General features: G+C 30.0%; 1 protein-coding gene and 1 non-coding gene across 3 annotated transcripts in view; one reads left to right on the forward strand and one right to left on the reverse strand.

Annotated features, from left to right (window-relative positions):
* Nucleotides 1-8,234: 8,234 nt before the first annotated feature.
* Trnal-uaa lies at nucleotides 8,235-8,318 on the forward strand. The gene has a single exon. It is a non-coding gene; the product is annotated as a tRNA-Leu (tRNA).
* A 4,585-nt stretch (nucleotides 8,319-12,903) lies between these two features.
* LOC123300900 (myelin regulatory factor homolog 2) overlaps nucleotides 12,904-20,261 on the reverse strand; it is a 46,584-nt gene continuing 39,226 nt past the window's right edge. Inside the window, exons 4-14 of one of the 2 annotated variants that reach the window (XM_044883565.1) lie at nucleotides 18,193-18,622; nucleotides 17,624-18,125; nucleotides 17,190-17,403; nucleotides 17,061-17,123; nucleotides 16,816-17,003; nucleotides 16,558-16,735; nucleotides 15,733-16,043; nucleotides 15,021-15,667; nucleotides 14,542-14,701; nucleotides 14,223-14,475; nucleotides 12,904-13,051 (exon numbers count right to left, since the gene is read on the reverse strand). In XM_044883565.1, the coding sequence (XP_044739500.1) occupies nucleotides 12,968-13,051; nucleotides 14,223-14,475; nucleotides 14,542-14,701; nucleotides 15,021-15,667; nucleotides 15,733-16,043; nucleotides 16,558-16,735; nucleotides 16,816-17,003; nucleotides 17,061-17,123; nucleotides 17,190-17,403; nucleotides 17,624-18,125; nucleotides 18,193-18,622 (3,030 nt within the window). In that variant the 3' untranslated portion in view covers nucleotides 12,904-12,967. Of the gene's footprint in view, nucleotides 13,052-14,222; nucleotides 14,476-14,541; nucleotides 14,702-15,020; nucleotides 15,668-15,732; nucleotides 16,044-16,557; nucleotides 16,736-16,815; nucleotides 17,004-17,060; nucleotides 17,124-17,189; nucleotides 17,404-17,623; nucleotides 18,144-18,192; nucleotides 18,623-20,261 lie in introns of both variants that reach the window. The other variant, XM_044883564.1, reaches the window with a different exon arrangement.

Below are 20,261 nucleotides of genomic sequence, written 5' to 3' on the forward strand. Positions count from 1 at the left end.
CTTAAGGTCCGCAACTTCGATCGACGCCTGGTCTGTCTGTCTGTGTATTGTATAAAATGTTGGACGTCGTCGTTGTTGTAAAGGGTGGTTTTAATGAATACATAGAGTATGTATAGATGCGCCGGCGCTACACGTCGCCCGGGCAACCCTGTGATGTCATCATCAACCCCTACGGTCGATATCCTCTCTCGTATATGTATATACAATATACGTATACATATTTACAGTACCTTCTTCATAGTTTTCGCATTTCTATATATTCCGTTCTATATACCAATTTGGTATGTATTGGAATTTCACCCGATTTTGTGTGATATCTAATGGTAGAAACATCGATGTGATGTTTTACCTCTATATACATACGAGAACACCCTATCATTATTTTGATCCATGGTCTAAACATTGCCTAGGATAATTTTTAACCTTAGGCAATGTTTATTATAAATACACAAAGCAAATTTTTGTTATATTTCTATATTAAATGTTTTTGAAATTTTATTGATAGTATAGAAAATACTCACCCACTCGTCAACTTTTTTTTTTTTCAAAATTACTCTATATTCCTTAAGCTTTATCAAATTCCGAAACAAAAACTTCGAGCGAAAATGTTTATCTCCAATTTCGATAAAATCATCATTTAATGATTGGATGCATAGTTTCGGAGATATCGTTCAAAATTCTGTACGAATAGCGATATTTCAAAAAATATCTTTGAAAATATTTATTTAATAGTCAAATGAATTGTATATTTTTTATCTTTTTCGATAAACTCATTTCCATATTACCTTTAATCAAGCATATAACCTTGAATCAAGGGAAATTTTTGCTCATAGTCTTCGGGTGACACCTAGCTTTCAAGAACGGCGCAGAAAACTTATAGGTTAACGAACTAGGGACCCGATCACGGCATCACCTATGTCAAAAACCAAATCAATTCTAATTTGCACCAAGCGAATTTCCTGCCTTCAGGTGATAGGTTGCTTTCAAGGGTGTGCAAAGAATATTAAAAGTAATCGACACAATTTTTCGTCTTTAATTTGGATAAAACTCAGTGTTTAAAGTGATTTTGACCAAAATAATACAAAAATCGATTTCATTTGGCGACACGATACATAATTTTTGAGACATCATCCAAAATCTCATACGAAAAGCAAGTTTTCGAATCGATATCAGTTAATTACTTAGAAAATATTTGTCTAATAGACGAATTAACTCGATTCCCGCTACTTTTAGATCCTGCTTACTACAGATAATTAAAAAACCAGAAAACAATTTTAATTTTTTTATAATTTCCCGAATAAATTGCAAATCGGAAATTAGCAAATTTTACATGGTAATAATAGACCACAAGCCCATGGTAAAATTTTTGGGTGAAATGACCCACCAAGAAACATTTTGAAAAGGATGCTCCTATATGTAAAAGTAAGTTTGGGGACCATGGCGTCAGTTTTGCGCGATACATGTAAGTACAGGTAAGAATATAAATGTCACACCCCTTGGTATCTCACCCCTGCACCAGCAAATATTTACAGCGTTGCTGGATACTAACTCTGAATAAGTATTTGAAGCGCATTACATAAATGCCGTACAGAACCAAACACGCGGGGCTTCGGAAATAGACGGGAGGTCGAAGTTTTATTTTCGGTAACTTCAGATTATGATTTAGATGAAATTCAATATCAAGAATAATTAAGAATAATTTTAGCACATTTAACTATTTTTCAAGATATCGTCTAATATATTATGGATCTTTAAAAAATCTGTGGAGAAAGTATTAGAACTTATAGTTACTGGTCAAGGATCATCACGAAATATTGAAAGTTGATCATAGTCTCGATCATGTTGAAGTAATTGAATAGACTGAGTGACTGCAGCATAAATTTTAGACTACAAGCAAAACCGTTACTTACAGCACTATTGTGCATATTTTAATTAAAAATGCAATATATCTTTTTTGACCGCAATGATCTGGCAACCCTTTTTTGTGTATGGGGTTTATATGGCGTTTACATAACTTTTTTGTCTATGATATTTTATTTACGGTAGTTTTGTAATAATTTACTACAGGTATACACAACATACCTCTATACACAACATGTTCGGTATTTTTTTTGTTTACGTGTAATAAATTGTAAATGTATAGCCATATCAGGTAGCTTTTAGCCTAAGAGTTATTGGACCTACAATCTTCAAAATTTTCTTAACTTAGTCTTTTCAAAACAAAAAAAAATAAGTTTTCTGACGATGGTCTTGAAAGCTTAAATAGACGAATACATTTATCAACGTTCTCTATGTAGGAAAAGTTTGAATACATACTTGCCCAAGTCCCAAATTTGTCGTCTTTTGTCATTTGTGAACAGCCCAATAAAATACTGTAGAATGTCCCAAACATCCTGGTACACAACTTTAGAATTTTTACCCATAACTTAACAAGTTGACCACTTGTGCCTTAATTACGGATATCGGGCTATTTAAGGGATCCTTGGGGAAAAGTTCCACCCCTTGGCAGATAGATACTCCAAGTGTCTTTATGTTACAATATTTCTTCTTTAATTAATTTATTTGGCGTTTAGCGATTAAGTTATAGTTACGGGTAAGGATCGAATCGTTTTGAATAAATCTATATAAGTGTCTAAACAGGATTATTTTTAGACCCGCAACCTCTTATACTATCATTTTACCGTTTAATACCCATAAGCGATTTTTCTTGAAGTAAAACATGAGTACATGAAAAATGATGTATTCGAAATTATACAAGAAATATTATCATCGGAATAAATAAATTTTCTTCGCCTATACATTATATAGACTTATTATACATGGTGCTCAAAAAATTTTTTTATTCGACTGCATAATTATTTTGTTTCGCTACACGTACTTTAACCCTAAAGTATTCCCATTTGATCAGAACGATTGATAAGTCTTATGACATTAAAGATCTACTTAATTCCCACCCTTTTCCAATAGAGGGCCAGGCCGTTTTAACGAGAAGAATGAGACTGAATTAAATCCGTTTCATCTAAGCTCGGAATCCCCTTTAATTTCCTTGATAATACTAGATCTTTGATTTTGGGTGAAAATGGAAGTTTACTCTATTGGGAATAAATCTCAAAAAACAGTAATGATCTATGGAATTACTTGGCCATTGAAAGAGCAAGCTTATTTTTTATTAGACAGTTTTATTTTAAATTACTTGGGTTGCGCCAAGTAGGTTCCAGTTGATACTGGCACTTGGAATGAATCCTAGAGAGCCAGACTCGATTTCTGGTATATGTGTTCTTTTTCAATTCTCTTTAATTTAGTTTATTCATACATTTGAACTGTTTTATGGTAAATTACTATTGTTTCTTGGAATGCATCTATTTATTCAACGTCTACGGAAACCAAGTTTAACTTGTTTTCATAATTTTATTTTAAGCCACCAGTTGTCGCATGGCAAAATGATTTTTCCAATAGCACCTCCTTTTTCTCGAATAGGTCAAAGCAGTGAAAAGTTCTTTACATAATCTTAAATGTTTCATGTTTTCTACTAAGTTACAAATTAACTTCATTCAAAATTTGGCGCTCCAAAATTTTGACACTCTTCCCATACCTTACCGGTTTAAAAGACTGAATTTGTTGCTGCTAAAAACAGATTTATGTTATCCAAAAGTTGTAAATTAATTGTCAACTAAAGTATACATACAATTTATTATAGCCACCAGAAGTGGTTCCTAAAATGACAGATGATTAATTATCTTTTTAAATAAGATGATACTTCTTTGTCGAGTTTTGACATCTTATTAACTTTCCAAACTTTACCTAAACATCACATACCTACAAACGTTAAATATTTTACTAGGAAACAATTTCCCGTTTTTTCAACATTCTGATAGAAAATTATTGTATTTGCCTTCGAAAATGGATATTAATAGTATGATATCTTCAAACGTGGTTCTAGGAAATTTTGGGAGAATGCATTATGACATTTTCACGAAATTTTTTTGAATAATAAAAAAATTGTATTTAATTTGCTCTTACTTTTGGTTTATTTGACAAAACAAAAAAATATGGTTCATTTTGAAATTGAACTGCATGTTCAATCGTAAAATGGACCCGATTTTTCATCTTTTGGGTCAAAACAACTCAAGAAATTGATTCTGATTATCCAAAAATGTAATTTTTTTGCAATTTTCTTAAGGTAGTTCTTTCCTTACAATCCAGTATAAAACTATTGGCGTATTACCCATTCTATACGTACATTCATAGCTATATAAACACTGCATACAACTAAGTTTTTTACTGCTTACTGTAGTGTACACTACTACAATGAAATACGAAAAAACCAAATACAATACAAATAATATACTGGCCTCCATTAAAAATAATACTCAATGTAATATATAATTCAATATTTTAAGAAAACTAAACGGTGAATAATTTATTTTTTATTTTTAATCATTCTAAATATGATATTCTTCCAAATATTAGTTTTTTGTCAAAACGGTAACTATCTTTCGCTTCTCCTATGTACCTAACGTGTATTAAAAATTTCATTTTTGATTGCAAATATCTCATATTAGTCGCGGTTAATCGCCTTTAAATTTTAACAGCTTGTTTAATATTCTTTTAAAAAATCGAGAAAACCACAAACAATTTTTGGCTTCGAAATTGGATGAAAATTGTTATTAATGGTAATTTTAAAAATTTTATGGTAATATGACCTAAAATCTCTCTTTTATAATCGTCAAATGAGCTTTTTGTTTATTTTTCATAGATCCCAATTACTCTGAAAAATTCTGAGGCACGAAAATCTAGTTGATTATGTTTGAATTTTTTAATTGAGCTGGTTTGAAAAATTTTGATTATTACTTATCACATGAAAATATCAACAATAATTTGTTTAATCAAAAAGCTACTGGCCAGGCCTCTAAAGCTCATATCCACTGTTTGTATCTGTTTTCTCATTTTCTTAATAGTTTTCTATACCAAAACATGTACATCTTGATTAAGTACAGTTAAAAAATCAACTGATTTATAATAAATTTTACCTAAAACTTCAATCAACCTTGATTAGAGCAAATTTCGATTGATCAAAATCAAACATCACATTTGGTTATCTATCGAGTTATATTTACTGTGTGTGACCAATACATTTGCAATCAAAATAAAAACATTTATGTGTACAAGTGTATATGTGTACACTTGGAATGCCAATGTACTGAGTAGACAACAAAGAAAGTCCTTAGGGAATATATATGGTTTAGGTTTTATATGTATGTTGTTATGTATTATGAATTTACCACACGACGTGTAAAACGGGTTGATTTACAGACAGTGTAATATCCTATTTGTTTAATTCTATCCGGATTTGTTTGAGGGTGGTATTTTTCACTCAATTTGATTTTTTTTATCAAAGTAGCCAGGAATTGTGTAAGAAAAAAATTAAAGGAAATAATCTCACGCCTGGTTTAAATCTGATTGATTTTAAACATTTAACCGGAGATTATTTCAACTATGATCATATCTGGAATCTAGATTAAAAAAAACTGCCTAATTTTCCGCAACTCTTTAAATTTTTAATTTAAAAAAAGATTCTGTATGCCAAAATACTGTTGAATTTATGAAATTTTTTTGTCCAAAAATTTACGATTTGCCGTGGATAAGTGAGACCACTTTATTGAGAGTAGTAGTTGTGAGATCTCCTGTGACAGTATTTTCAAAATCTAATCCTCTAGAGGCGATTCTTTGGCCTTTATATAATTAATTGGATCCTGCCTTATAACTCCACAATTCTTATAACTTTGCCTTCGTACAGACAAAGGTATTTTTTTTCCTTTTTTACTTGAACTCTGGCTTCGACGAATCTAGTCCTCCGACTGCTGCTCAAAGGTCTACTTCAAGTTATAGTATTTTTTTATACTTTCAATTTATAGTCTTCTTCAACTTACATTTGCTTGCAGAAAAGCAATATTATCGATTGGAGGTGCAAAAAGTGCTCAAAGAAAATTAAACAGTGCCTTGTTCAGCCCGATTATAATAACGAAAGCTTCTCATTATGTAAGACAAAAACATAAAGTACTGTTCTTCCAACTTTTAACCTTATTTATAAGTTCGACAAACGTAAGTAAAAGTATTATTGGGGAGTAATAGCCTTGCAGCATCATTTTTCTCGTGAATCACGATTCCTGGTGTGAAGGAACTTCTAAGAACGTTGCTCTAAACCAGAGTCATAACAACGATAATAACAAAACACTTTTTATAAATCAAAGCTCTAACCATATTATTATAAGTCGCATATATGTAAGTGAAAGTATTCTTAGGGTATTACCCTTACAGCGTCTTTTATAGGTGAATTACGATTCCTGATATAAAGGAATTGTTTAAAGCATTTAGAAGATGTTAACAAACCACTTTATAAACACATTGTGGTCTGTGAAAAAACTATTTTATGATTTTAGTAAAAAGCTCTATAATGGTAAATAAATGATTTTCGTAATTATCATATCTGAACGTAATACTACCGCTTTATTACGAACAATATTAGATAATGCTATATTAATTACTGGTAAACAGTTATTTACATTACTACCAACATTAGATACATTTTAACTACCAACTCTATAAATAAATTACTAAAAATAATTATATAAAATTAGTAATTACTTTTTAGCTAACGTAATTTGGCCCCCCACAAAATTTTTTTCGTGTTAATTAATTTCAAATCTTTTTTAATCCATTATTCTTCGTTTTTTCTTCATTGTTTGATCATTAAAATTATTTGTTTGATCATTAAAATTATTATGAGGGGCTAACTTAATAACAAATAATTTATTTATAAATAATAAATAAACAACGATCGAACAAATAATTTTAATGCTCAAACAATGAAGAAAAAACGACGAACAATGGATTAAAAAAGATTTATTAGTAATTATCCCGAAAAAATTTTTGCGGGGGACAAATTAGGTTAGCTAAATTAGTAATTACTTTTTAGAGTAAAATATAGTTTATTACAACAATTAATAGAATGAATATTATGTAATATACATAGATAAAATATAGTGGTAATATGTAAAGCTCTATGAGATAGTATGAAAGATGGATGATACGATTTTATTTATAGATTTCTAATGAACGTCATAACTATGACGTCAAATGTATATATAGACGTATACATATAATAATTGTGTGGCATAAACACAATTGGTTCGAGAAGAGTAGTGTGTGTGAGTTTAACTACACATTTCTAGCGTCAATATTCGATGTCGAAGTTACCCTACACAGAACTGAGAATAGAAAAATGAAATAGTTAAGAGTCGAAATAATGTTTTATTTAATATTGCGAATTATGCTGAGAGTTTGATTTTCATTTGATGATTAGTATATTTTGAGATATCTCCAGAATCGCTTTCTGGAGTAATTTTGACCCGAAAACTACCAAAATCATGTCCTTTTTTCGGTTGGGTGAGTAATTTTTGATATGCCGACTTCTTGTATTGGAAGGTTAAAATTCTGGATAATAATTTTTTCAGTCAATCAATAACTAGTCGTTAAGTCTCATAATGAATCAAATTATAGTGTCCCTCAATTATTTCGAGTATTTTCTAAGATATCTCTAAAATCGCTGCGGAATAAAAAGCTTTTCTTACAATTTTAAAAGGCATCTCAAACACTACGTTAAAAAGATTACCCTAAGAAAAAAAATTTCCCTTTAAAGCATGCAATTATTTATTTTTCAATAAATTCTCATGAAAATCTCATATTTCAGCCCCTCAAGGAAATTTTTTTGATTCGCGCTTGTAGTTTCTTAATATTGAAACAGTGAAGCATCTCTTTCAACCTTTTTTATAGCTTATAATACTGATTTTGAGCATTTTCATTTCAATGTATCCAAATTTGTGTCTTAGTATTTACATTTATTAATAAATACACATCAAAGAGAATTTTATTGATTTTCTTTATTGTCATTTGACGTGATTGTTTTTAATTTCTTTTTTTTTTTCATTTTATTTTAAAAATATATAGGTAGGTACATTTGAAAACAAATATATTTTGTAGTTTTAATTTGTTTTTTTAATAAGTCACAGATTATAATACTTAATTAATGGATTTGTTTAAAATCTATCTATAGAATAAATATATTGCATTTGACCTTTTATTTAATGATAATGTAGGCAAAGATTTATCATTGCAATATTATTAACAGAATTAAATATAAATAAGTATCGTATAAAATCAGTTGTTAACAACAAGTCAGGTTGGCCGAGCGGTCTAAGGCGCCAGATTTAAGCTCTGGTTCCCAAACGGGAGCGTGGGTTCGAACCCCACACCTGACAAAGATTTTTTTTCTTTCAAATTTCTTTTTTTTAAAAAACTATGATTCATCATGTTCTCCTAATAGAAATTCACTTTTTTTCTAGTAAAAATAGCAATTTTTTTTACACATCATCTAGGAAGCAAACAAAAGATGGATGTTTCAGATGTCATATTGTCCGAGACATTCTCTACTTGTTCCCGTGGTGTGTATATATTTTTTTCTAACAACGGAAGCGGAAAGCGGAAAAATTTGTTTAGCACAACTAAAAAAAAGGATGTTTCGCTCAAAAGTTACAATATTATTAATGGCTGGCCTTTATGCCTTTCCACAACACATAATTATTGTTTAAACCAGTCTTCTTGTAACTTACAATGAAATAAATTTATTTAAAAAACAAGTGAAAACAAACAATTGACTGAGTTAATTGTTGAAATACCATGTATAGGCAGTGTTGATAACTCTGTCACATTTCACATACATACATATCTGACATATTTAACTGATATTCTCATATAATGCGCAAGTGTTGATGCGCACTCGTTTGTTTTTTTGACGTCACGTAAATAACAAAAGATACTCACTTTGATATTAATCCATACTATAAAATTTGTACCTAATTAACGCCCTCGTGGGTAAACAGTGATGTTTACAAAAAAATGTTTCAAACAAAAATTGTTTATTTTTTTGTAAGGAACATTTTTTACATTTAAACTTTTATTCTATCTCTAACGGTTTACAAGATGGGTACTACGGACCCATGACCCAATTGACCCATGTTGCTCATTTACGAACTTGACCTCACTTTTTACGTCCTAAACACGCTGTAAAAATTTCAGCTTGATATCTCTTTTCGTTTTTGAGTAATCGTGACCACAGACGGACGGACGGACGGCCGGACGGCCGGACAGCCGGACAGCCGGACGGACGGACAACCGGAAATGGATTAATTAGGTGATTTTATGAACACGTATACCAATTTTTTTTTTGTAGCATCAATATTTTTAGGCGTTACAAACTTGGGACTAAACTTATAATACTATGTATATTTCATATATACATGGTATAATAAATAAAATAAATTCAGTCCTAAATTCTTTGATTTGTAAATATATTTTTTTATATTTACATCGAATTTTTATCGGCACTGAAATGCTGAGATCTTAATGGGGAAATATCCAAATTTTTAAAAATCCAAACAGACATATAAAAAAACAGACAGGCATAAAATGAAGGTAAATAAAAAGCTGGTACAAATCCTGAAAAATGAAACTATGCCCTGAATGGAAGAAAGTTCAAACGGGATTTTTGAAAGGGTGGATTGGGACTTAGAAAAAAGGATGAAATAAAACTCAATAAATATACCTTTCAACAACATTTTATTTATAGAGAAGATAAAATGTTATTAATTACAAGTAATACAATAATTATGTTTGTTTTTTGTTTGTATAATATATTAATAATATTTTTTTATTTAAAATATCAATTTGTTGTTTTTTTTATTTTTTATATAATATTGCACTAATAAAAAATTCATAAATAATTCAAATAAGATAGTTTGTGTGTTTTGTCAAAACTAAAAAATAATTAATAATATACTCCACAAGAACTAAAAAATAAAAAGTATGTGCGCATAAAAATCCATATTTATATATATAAACATATTACACAATTATTTAAATATTTTTTAAATAAAAACATATTTAACAAAAAAAAAAAAAAAGGAGAAGAATACTTTAAATTTGTCATTTAAATATCGCGACATAATATGTAATTAGAATATATTTAATAAATATAGTTGCAGGAAATTGGATTTAATTTGTACAAAATTGATTCCATAAAAATGTCACGAAATAGAAAACATTCCTTAAAAACTGTGTAATTATCTTACCGTTGGTATAACCACAAATGAAATTTTCGATAGAGGGGTATTCTCTTTCACGAAACCAGGTAAATTTTTTGAGTGAGTTCCAAATTCGATAAGCTTGAAATTGGTGAGTATTCGTGAGTTAATGTAAAAATAATTTTGTTCGATATTAAAAAATACGGGATGTTTGATGGTCTATACTTGGAAACGTCGGAAACGATCCCGTTTTTTCGAATTTTGGAAAACAAAATTTTTTCATTTTTTATACCTCTGCATAAACAGGATTTACTGTCTTGGTAATCGACATTTACGCAGGTATAAGGGGAAGCAATCAACACTATTCGGATTACTTTTTAATCCAAGTGTTCTTTTTTGAATTTAAAGCCATTCAAATTACGTTGAGGCGTCCATTCACGCTTGCGAGAAAGTCACTTACTCTAGTAGTAAATACCATTTCCACAAGAAGAAGCAAACGCCATTAAACCTTAACGCCATTCGTATTACTTTAAACCCAAGTGTACTTTTTAGTTTAAAGTTATCCAAATGATGTTGAAATGATCGCTTACGCCTGCGTAAATTCTATTTAGTGTTATAGTAAATGAAATTCGCGCAGTCGTAAGTGAATCACTTCTAAATTTACAAAAGTTTTTTTTTTTTTTTTTTTAAATTTAGTCGAATTCCCTGCAAATATTTACACAAGTCATAAACATGGACACTAACAATACGATGAATTAATTAATTAATAGTACGTATAACAAACAGTAAATATACAAATAAAATTATTTAAAATACAAAAAAAATATCCATTTTGTGTTTTTTGTATCATGTTTTGTTTTTTTTGTTAATACTTTTTTTTTTACTTAATTTATTAAAAAAATTATAATAATTAATAGAGAACAAGGAATTGTCATTTATTTTTATAATAATTGTAGTGCATTTTGACTATCAATTTTTAAAATACTGATAGTTTTTTGTTGTTTTTTTTTATTAAGTACATCATTTTAGGTAGATAATTTACAAGAATTAAAAATACATCTAGATCTATATTTATATACTTAAAACAAAATTTGTTTATTGACATATAAGAATTTTATTCCATCTTATGCAACTTAGCTGCCCTTTTTTGTAAAATTTTCCACAATTGAATATGGGACAAAATTTTATTAGAGATCATTAGTGGACACAAGGATCAGTCAATATCTCCGTTTCGCCGATACGAGTGGTCAGTGAATTATTGATACATTCAATTTATTAGCTTAGAAAACTCAAAATGACACTTAGTCGTCGTCTCTTGCTCAGTATATTTTTTATCGGACGAACATTTTTAAGTATTTTTGATAGATATGCAAACTGAGAGAATATATAATTTATTTGTCTCATTTTTGTTAAATTGAAAATTTTATGATTTTTCATGTTACTTTTAAAAAATTTCAATATTATTTGCTGAATATTAAATTTCCGGTAAACTTAAAAGCTATATTTTTATTGTCGAAATAATATTTATAAAAATTCGTCAGCAATATAGATGAAAATGATACTTGAAAAATAAAATAATAAAATCTGCATACAATTTTTACGATATTAATAGGAAATTGATTTTTTTATTTGAATTTTGAATTGATTTTGAAAGAGCTTTGAATTTTGAATTGATTTGGAATGAACTTGAATGAGACGACAAAAAAACCTTCTCAAGCGGCCGTTTATAACGACTTTCAAATATATATTTAAAATTTATTATATCAAAATGATTGTAATTTGATAGATATTCCGTAAATTAGATACAGATCAAATCGCATTAGTTGATGATCGTTAATTAAATGCAGAGCTGCTAATACAGAGCACACATCAACTTACAACATCACGGTTTTGCTTCTGAGATTAGAAAATAGAGGGGGGTAGAGAGAATAGTGAGTTGGAAGGCCGCGTTTTTCGTAAATACTGCACTCTTATAGTGTCATAGACAAAAATACAAGCGTAAGTAATCACAGAACAAAAAAATATACAAATAAATGAGCTACTGGAATGTAGTGTTTAGAAAAAAAACTAATACTTGAGTCTATGACAAATAGAGGGCCCAACATTCAATTCATGTCTGCTCATTTTCTTTGCTCCATCTACGATATTATCTGACATTGTCAAGATTTAAAAAAATTCATTTATGAAAACAGAATATTAAATAAAGAAAAAATTTCAAATTTAAGTTGAAAAATTTACATCTAAATATCTAAGTTTTGTAGTACTCTTCAATTGTTTTTCGATTTTAGTAATTATTTTATCCTACAGAGGCTTTTCATCCTCTACTCTTTCAAATATGCTACCTCCTAGTGTAAAAATACTGAACTACAATTTTAATTTACATGTAAAATAAAATTCTTACAAATCAATCCACTTTTTTGATAACTCCTCTAGTAAATAATATTTTTGTTTAGACAATGTCACAATTAATTAATAATTATTTTGTCATAATTAGAAGATAAATATATATAAAATACAACAACTATTTATAATAAATGTATATATTTATAATTAAAAATGAGATGAAAATAAAAACAATGGACGGATGGAATGTTTCTATTCTTTGATCGATTCTGTTGTGAAAAAACACATTAAAAAAATTCGGTTTTTGTGAGATGAAAAAACAAATGAGATTCAGAAAAAACATAAAGCAGCCATAACATATTTATATTTTAAATTGGAATGTTTTGTTTTGTATCTCTTTATCTCAACAAATTGAGGGGTATGAAAATATTTCTAAAATATTTATCTAGAAAAAATTTGAATTGTGATAGGAGTTTTTTATTTATTCATTCATCACAATCACGATAGAAATTGAAATTGTACTCAAGGAAATTAATGCCTAATTTAGATGCTGGTAAATCACAGACATTCTGAAAAAGAAAAAAAAATTGTTAAAAATGAATGATTTTTTAGAAACTAAATAAAAAAGTACAAAAAAAATGAAACAAGGTAATCAACATTAATTGTTTTATCAACAATTTTAAAGCACCTATACAGTGTATTTTGACAGAGAGCTTTAAAAACCTCCAACTAGAGTTTAGCCTATTTGCTCGTCGTTTTTAGCTAGAAATGGTAGAGCTGGTAATTAAGAAAATTGGCCTTTTCGCAAAAAAAAAATCTTTTTACATATTTCGTGAGGTGAAAATCATTCGTATGAAATCATCGTGAAAACCAAAAAAGTGGCAGCAACGCATTATATTCGAATATGCCCAGTGAAGTGGGACTTCTAATTTCTGGCGTCCGTGACAAATATAAAAATGCCGTGCCACTGACTAGTTAGCTGTTTTGATATTTATTGATTTTTTGTTCTTGAGACTGTTTATCGTGGATATTCGTCGCTTTTTGTGTAAAAAAACACGCGTTGAAATTATTGAAAACAGAAATGTGAGTATAAGGATGCTGTTAAGGTTAACGATGACATTGACAGGACCTCAAATTCACTTGAAGTACTCGATATTTGCAATGAAGATGAGTTACCAAATGCTTCGCGTTCTGGCAGTTTTACCTGTGACAATAGCGACGAATGTAAGCTTTTTTTCAAATTTGTGTCGCCTCAAAACTTACTTTGGATCGATAATATACATCGCGATGTAGCACAGAGTTTTGGAAAAGTTCTTTTCTGTACCTCGCAGAATTAACTTGAAAAATAGTGACTGAATATAACAATTTGACATAATAAAATGTTATCTTACTCGAAGAAAGAGTTTCTTGTTTTTATTGACTTGATGACCTAACATGATGGATAAAAGTTTGAACCCACCACCTCCATGGATGAATTCGTGCGCATGGGTCTGCAAGATATGAACGCTGAATACTATTGCAACAAGATTATCTGTGCCAAATCATTCATAATGTACTTGGATAAACAGAGATATCGCTGTTAAAATTTTAAATTAATCAAATATGACATTGAATGTTAGCACTGATACGGAGGTGTTATGAATCATTGGAATGAATATCACTGTCACGATGAATGCCACTGACAGGGAATGTAGCGGTGCCATCCCATCACCAGATATCTGATAAATTAATAATATTTACCTGATTATTAGTTAAAAGTGATGCACGATATGTTAAAATTTTTCGAAACACGCCAATCATATCGATCTCAAATCGACGACCATGAGTACGAAAACCATTTTTCTCATCAATTTGAGACAATAATAATTCTTTTGTATTCTTTGTTTGACTGATTTGCTGTTGTTCATTCCAATCGTTTTGTTGTACGCCACAATCACTGTGTTGAGCTGTGTTATAACAAAACTCTAATTCTCGTATATTTGCATGTGTATTTCTGTAATTAAAATTCAAAATTTTTATTATTAAATTAAAAATGTGATTGAATTTTATTTCCACTTACTGAAAATTAATATAGATATAATCTTCTGACATATATTTGGAAATAGGTACGTTGTAGGTCAAATTCATAGGTAAGTTACAATCGTAACAATAGTCAGCTCCTAAACTTGCATTAAAATGCCGCCCTTGAATTATAACAGAGAAAAAATTCTCTGATGATTCTGTAAATAAAAGTATAATTTACATTAGTAAAGAAACTCTAATCAATTAAATTTTCTATAAACGAACCCAGTGCCGGATTAACCCTTGTCGGAACCGGGGTCCTTAGGCGATTTGAAAGTTAGGCGGCACCCTTGTCCCTTAGTGTTCGGTCCTTCTCATAAAAACTTGTTTTTAGTCTTCGTAAATCAACTGGGCCCTCCCTTGTGGCGCCGTTCTCATACAAATTTGTCAATTTCTCTTTTGACCTTTCCCCAACCCCTAGACAGTTACCTAAACCGCTTAATGGTTAATCCGTCACTGAAACCAAACCAAACCTACCTGAATCCGAATAAATATCACTCCAATCTGAATATTTATCATCAGTATCACGACGTTCTCGAATCTCTTTTCGTGAAATATTATTCACATGAATCGACTTAGGAATTTTCTCTTTATTATTAATTAACGACAAATCAGTAAAATTCTTATCATTTGCTTGTCGTTCATCATCCAATTCAATATTCTCCCCACTATGTGTATCAATCGAATCTTGTGAACAACAATACACTTGGCAATTGGAGCTCCCCTCCAATTCTAAATCTGAATTACAAAAACTTGGTCGACCTATGGCCATTGGTGTACGTGGCACATTTAAATTTTGTGATAAGGAATTCGATGATTCAGTACTATAAATATTTGGTGCTCGTGTTCTAATTTCATCTTCTTGATTACTATTTATATTAATGATTTCATTATCTTTGATCCACGGTCGAGTTTTTTGTAAAATTTTTGTATTTGTTACTGTATTTCGTTGAGATAAATAACTTACGCCTAAGTTCAGTAAGGAATTTGTTACAGATGTAAATGGTTGTTCGGTTAATGAAGGTGATGTTTGCATTTTGTTGAAGTTCTTCGATAACCTATCATAGTATTTGTGATTGTGGTTTTGTAATTCAATAAAATATAAGGTTGTTATTGCTGCTAGACTGAAATTTAAACAAAAAGTATATTTAAGAAACCGCCGATATGAAGAAAAAACTATGGAGCTTACCATAAAGCCATTATAATTACAAGTACAACAATTGTTATTTGTATAACATTATTTGAACATATTTCATCCTCTGGCTCATCGCGTTTGGAACATTTATGTTGCTTCACATAGCATTTCTGTGTATGGAAATGATTATGTTGCGTTTTTCCATTTGTTGTAACTGTACTTGCTGTAGATTTTAAACTATCTCCACGCTTGAATTTATTCAAACGTTTATTCATTCGCTCCAGTTGATCAATACGATTTTCTAAATTATTTGTTACTTTGCATAATTCTTTTACGGCACCTACACTTTCCATAAATATACGTTCCTAAAAAACAAATTCATTCAATTCAAATAAGTTTGTTTTTAGCCCCCGAAGCGCAGAAAGAAAAGAGGCGTGTTATAAGTTTGACCGCTAAATGCGTCTGTGGCATCTTAGCTCCAAAACAAATAAACCTATTTTGATTTTTTGTTTGAAAGGTAATTTAATCGGGAGTGTTATTAGCTATGTTTCAAGAAAATCGGTTCAGTTTGGAGAGAGCTACAAGAAAAAAACAGCATTTGTCGGGCTTTTCTTTAATTTCTATTTATGCCCGGTTCCACCTACTTTGATTAAATTATTACCAACAAACTCAAAGTTATTATGTGTCTGTCTGTGTACCTGTGGCATCGTAGCTATTAAACGGATGAACCGATTTTATTTTTTTGTTTTGTTTGAAAGGTAATTTAATCGAGAGTGTTCTTAGTTCCTTGTTCAAGGAAATCGGATCAGTTTGGAGTTAAAAATTCTTTAAACTTAATCAAAGTTGGTGATAACTACTCTTAATTCTAATATTTCTCACCTTATTAACAACTAAAAAATTATCTATAGATTTTCCATTTGGCAAAATAATACTTCCTGCAGCACTAACAGCTTCGGGTAAAACTTGTGCAACTTCTTGTGCGATTACACCGATATCAACATGATCGGGTTTACGACTCATACCAGAATACAAAGCAAATTCTGGTTGATATTCATAACTAAAACAATATATATATAAATTATTCCCGATCTTTTGATTCTATTATGAGATTCTTTGAAATCTAATTTAAACACTTACCGAACTAAACGTAGATTTTTAACTATTTCTAATTGTTCAGATGTATCACATTCTTTTATGTTTTGTTTAGCCCGTAAATCACTAGGTTGTACTATATGACCTGTCAATTTTAAATTTCCATGTACCACTAAAGCTTCATCAGGTCGATCTGTATTAATTCCCACTTTCCCCGCGTGATATATTGATTCCTAAAAATATTGGTGTTAAAAAATAGACTCAAGCGCAAAGTATGTATTAAAACTTACATTAGTTGATCCCTTTTGCCAACATGGTTCAATGTCACTTTCAAATTGTCCAGGATTTGATGCCTTTAACAAAAAAATATTCTAAAATTCGATATATAACATTTCTTACTTTTGTTAAGTTTTACATACCCGAACGATGATTCGATTTGAGGCCAATAAAGTTATTGGATATGGTTTAACTTTTGGATCAGCTGAAATATGTGCGTATAAACCAACCACTAATTGGAAATAACGTTGTTCTGGATTTGGTTTACCCTTTTTTCGCATATTATTTGACGTTGTTTCACTAAAATGTAGTCTTCCAACAGTTACTTTGGTTATTCGATCGGTACTTAAGTCGACACTAAATTGAAAAAATATGTTTACGTTAATAATTTTGATATTAAAGAAGAAAATTTTTAATGCTAATCTGTTGGGGCAGTTCAATCGTGACCTTTATATCTATGTTCTGACATGGTTCTAGGAGCGGGCACATGATATTAAAAAGAAAACTTAATTAATTTCGATCGAGAGTGCTTTTAATGATTAAGATCGGCAAGGAAAAATTACATAAAAATACTTACAAAACAGGATAAAAAGGTTTCTTTGATCGATCACTTTGACTTTGTTCTACTTTAATTTCTTGATCTGGTGATTCATATTTCACTCCATAAAAATGTAAATGAAAACTAACAATTTCCTCATAATGTCCTTCGTTAACTTTTACAAATTTCGCATCTCCTCGTAATTGAATTTGGCAAGTAATTTGAAAATGATTTTTCTTTTGACAGACAAATGCATCATCTGCATTTGAAAAATTAAATCCTTTATCGGCATCCACTTTATAAAATGGAATCGGTAAAATATTTTTTTGATGATCAGCAAGAAAATGCCAGGATCCTTCTTGAAACTCCTTAAATTGTATACATTGATATGAACCGTCACCATATAAATTCCCGTTTGTTGATCCTGGCCCACCACTTGAATCAGCCCCACTTGCACTCACACTTACATCTAATGAGTACTCTTCAGCTGGGTCCATTGGACTGCATGCTGTTGGTCGAGATCCACAATCGGGACTTAATTCTACAAATACATTATTAACTATTAAAACAGTATGTAAAAATTCATTTAATTTATCTTCAAAAAATACCTGGTTCGGATTTCACAAGCGGGATATCTTGAGATAGCTTCCGTTTTTTAGACACGTTCTGTAAATTTGTATACACAGCTTGCATATTTTCTAAATTTGCGTCCATTTGTGAGTGTGACAACGGTGCACCAATTGTTACACGAGGACCCATTGGTGATTGTATCATAACTGAATCTAAATCGTGTGTACTGAAAGTCATTTTTAAGTCGGTACGATTTGAATTGTAATCGTTGCGATTTTGTGATAATTCTGTTAAGTTTGAATCTCGGCGTGGTGTACGTGGTCCAACCGGTGTTTGTTGCATCATCACTGTGTCTAAATCATGTCCTAATGGCAATTTGAAGTCAGTTCGATTATAATCATTACGATTTTGTCCGATATCAACGATATTTGGATCTCGCCGTGATGCTGGTTGTAGTAGGTGATGGCTCTAAAATTGAATTAACAATAAAAGTTATCCCTTGATTATGAAACTTAATACTGATTGAAATAAAAACCAAGCTTAGAAGGTTGGTTTTCTTAGACAGTGATATTTATTATACCATCTAACATGATGAAAATTATTTCCAACGCGAAACGGTTATTTTTTTTTTAAATTTCCTCTAAGAAATCGAAAAAAGATCTTTTGTTTTTGATTTGGATGTAACTAATATAATTGTACAAATTAATCTTGACCAAAAAATAAAGGAAATTTGTGATTATTGGAAGATTTGGGTTTAGAAATATCATCTGATATCGTTTTCCAAGAAGGTATACGTTAAGAGGATCGACCGCCTAATCATCAAGTGCATAAGGTTTTTTCATTTTTTTATTCAATTTTATAAGAGCAGTTCTATCAAGCAGTTCAACAATTCTATCCAAATTTAAATCAACGACAGACATTTTTCTTTTTTTCTAACAAGTATCGGACAGAATCGAAAATATTGAAGTACATCTCAGTAGCACGACACGGTTTGCCGTTGTGACGACACTAAATCGGTATACCTCAGTACCACACCAGCACAACTCAGAATTTTGTGTGCTGTCGGGATATTATCGTGAATAAATTTTATCAAAATGCGGTCTTACGAGTGGTACAAAGTGTTCAAAGATGGTTGACAATAACATAAAAAGATAAGGAAATTTTACTCAATAAATCACCGTTTCCAGCCTTAAAAGAAGATAGCGCGTGATCTTAACATGTCTCACGAATCCGTGGGTTCGTTTTGATAGATAAATAGAGGATAAGATACAAATTTTAAAGTAAAAAATTGTATTCCAAAAGGACATATACTGCCAATTTAACACCATATACACCAATTTTGTTTCACAAAATTTGTCTTTTGCCCCCTAAACTAAAATTGTCACGACGCGTTGATCATCTTAAAACGATTTAACCCACAAATTAATATTTTTTGCTAACCCATGAAAAGTGTTTCATAGGCTAGCAAAAAATGCGGTCATAGGTATTTTTTACTTTATTAATTCCTGGTAGTTTTTTTGTGAAATAGATATAAACAAATTCGAAACTCGAAACTGTTTGATGATTTTGTGATTAAGGTAGTTTATTGCTGAAATCACTAAAACTTGGCCCCACTTTTTTTTATATTTGTTCGAAAGATTATACTTAAATGCATCTATAGAAAAAAATGATTTTTTTACCGTACCGTTTAAAAGATATAATTGATTAAAATTATGAAAAATTACATGGACTCTTATGAGTGAATCTGTTCAATAACTCCGGAAATCAAAGGTTTATGAAAAATCGGCAAACTTGATCTTCCAAACAAAACTTTTTAATAGATAGAACGAAGCCTCAAACGTACATTTAAAATAAATTCATAACGAATTACAGTACAATTTCTGTTTAATTAATTTTTTAATATTAGCATCTGGCTTCTATCTCTTTTGTTTATCGAAAACATTAAAACGCATTTTTAAAAGAATTTTTATGATTTTTAATTATTGTTAATGTGTATTAAATTTGATCAATAAAATAATATATTCTGTTATTTTAATTTATTATAAAATTTTGTGTATCATTAGTAGTAAAAAAACTTCCCGCCTTGACCCTGATTAACTAACTACCT

This window comes from Chrysoperla carnea, chromosome 5, assembly GCF_905475395.1.
Source record: "Chrysoperla carnea chromosome 5, inChrCarn1.1, whole genome shotgun sequence".
Classification (NCBI taxonomy): Eukaryota; Metazoa; Arthropoda; class Insecta; order Neuroptera; family Chrysopidae; genus Chrysoperla; species Chrysoperla carnea.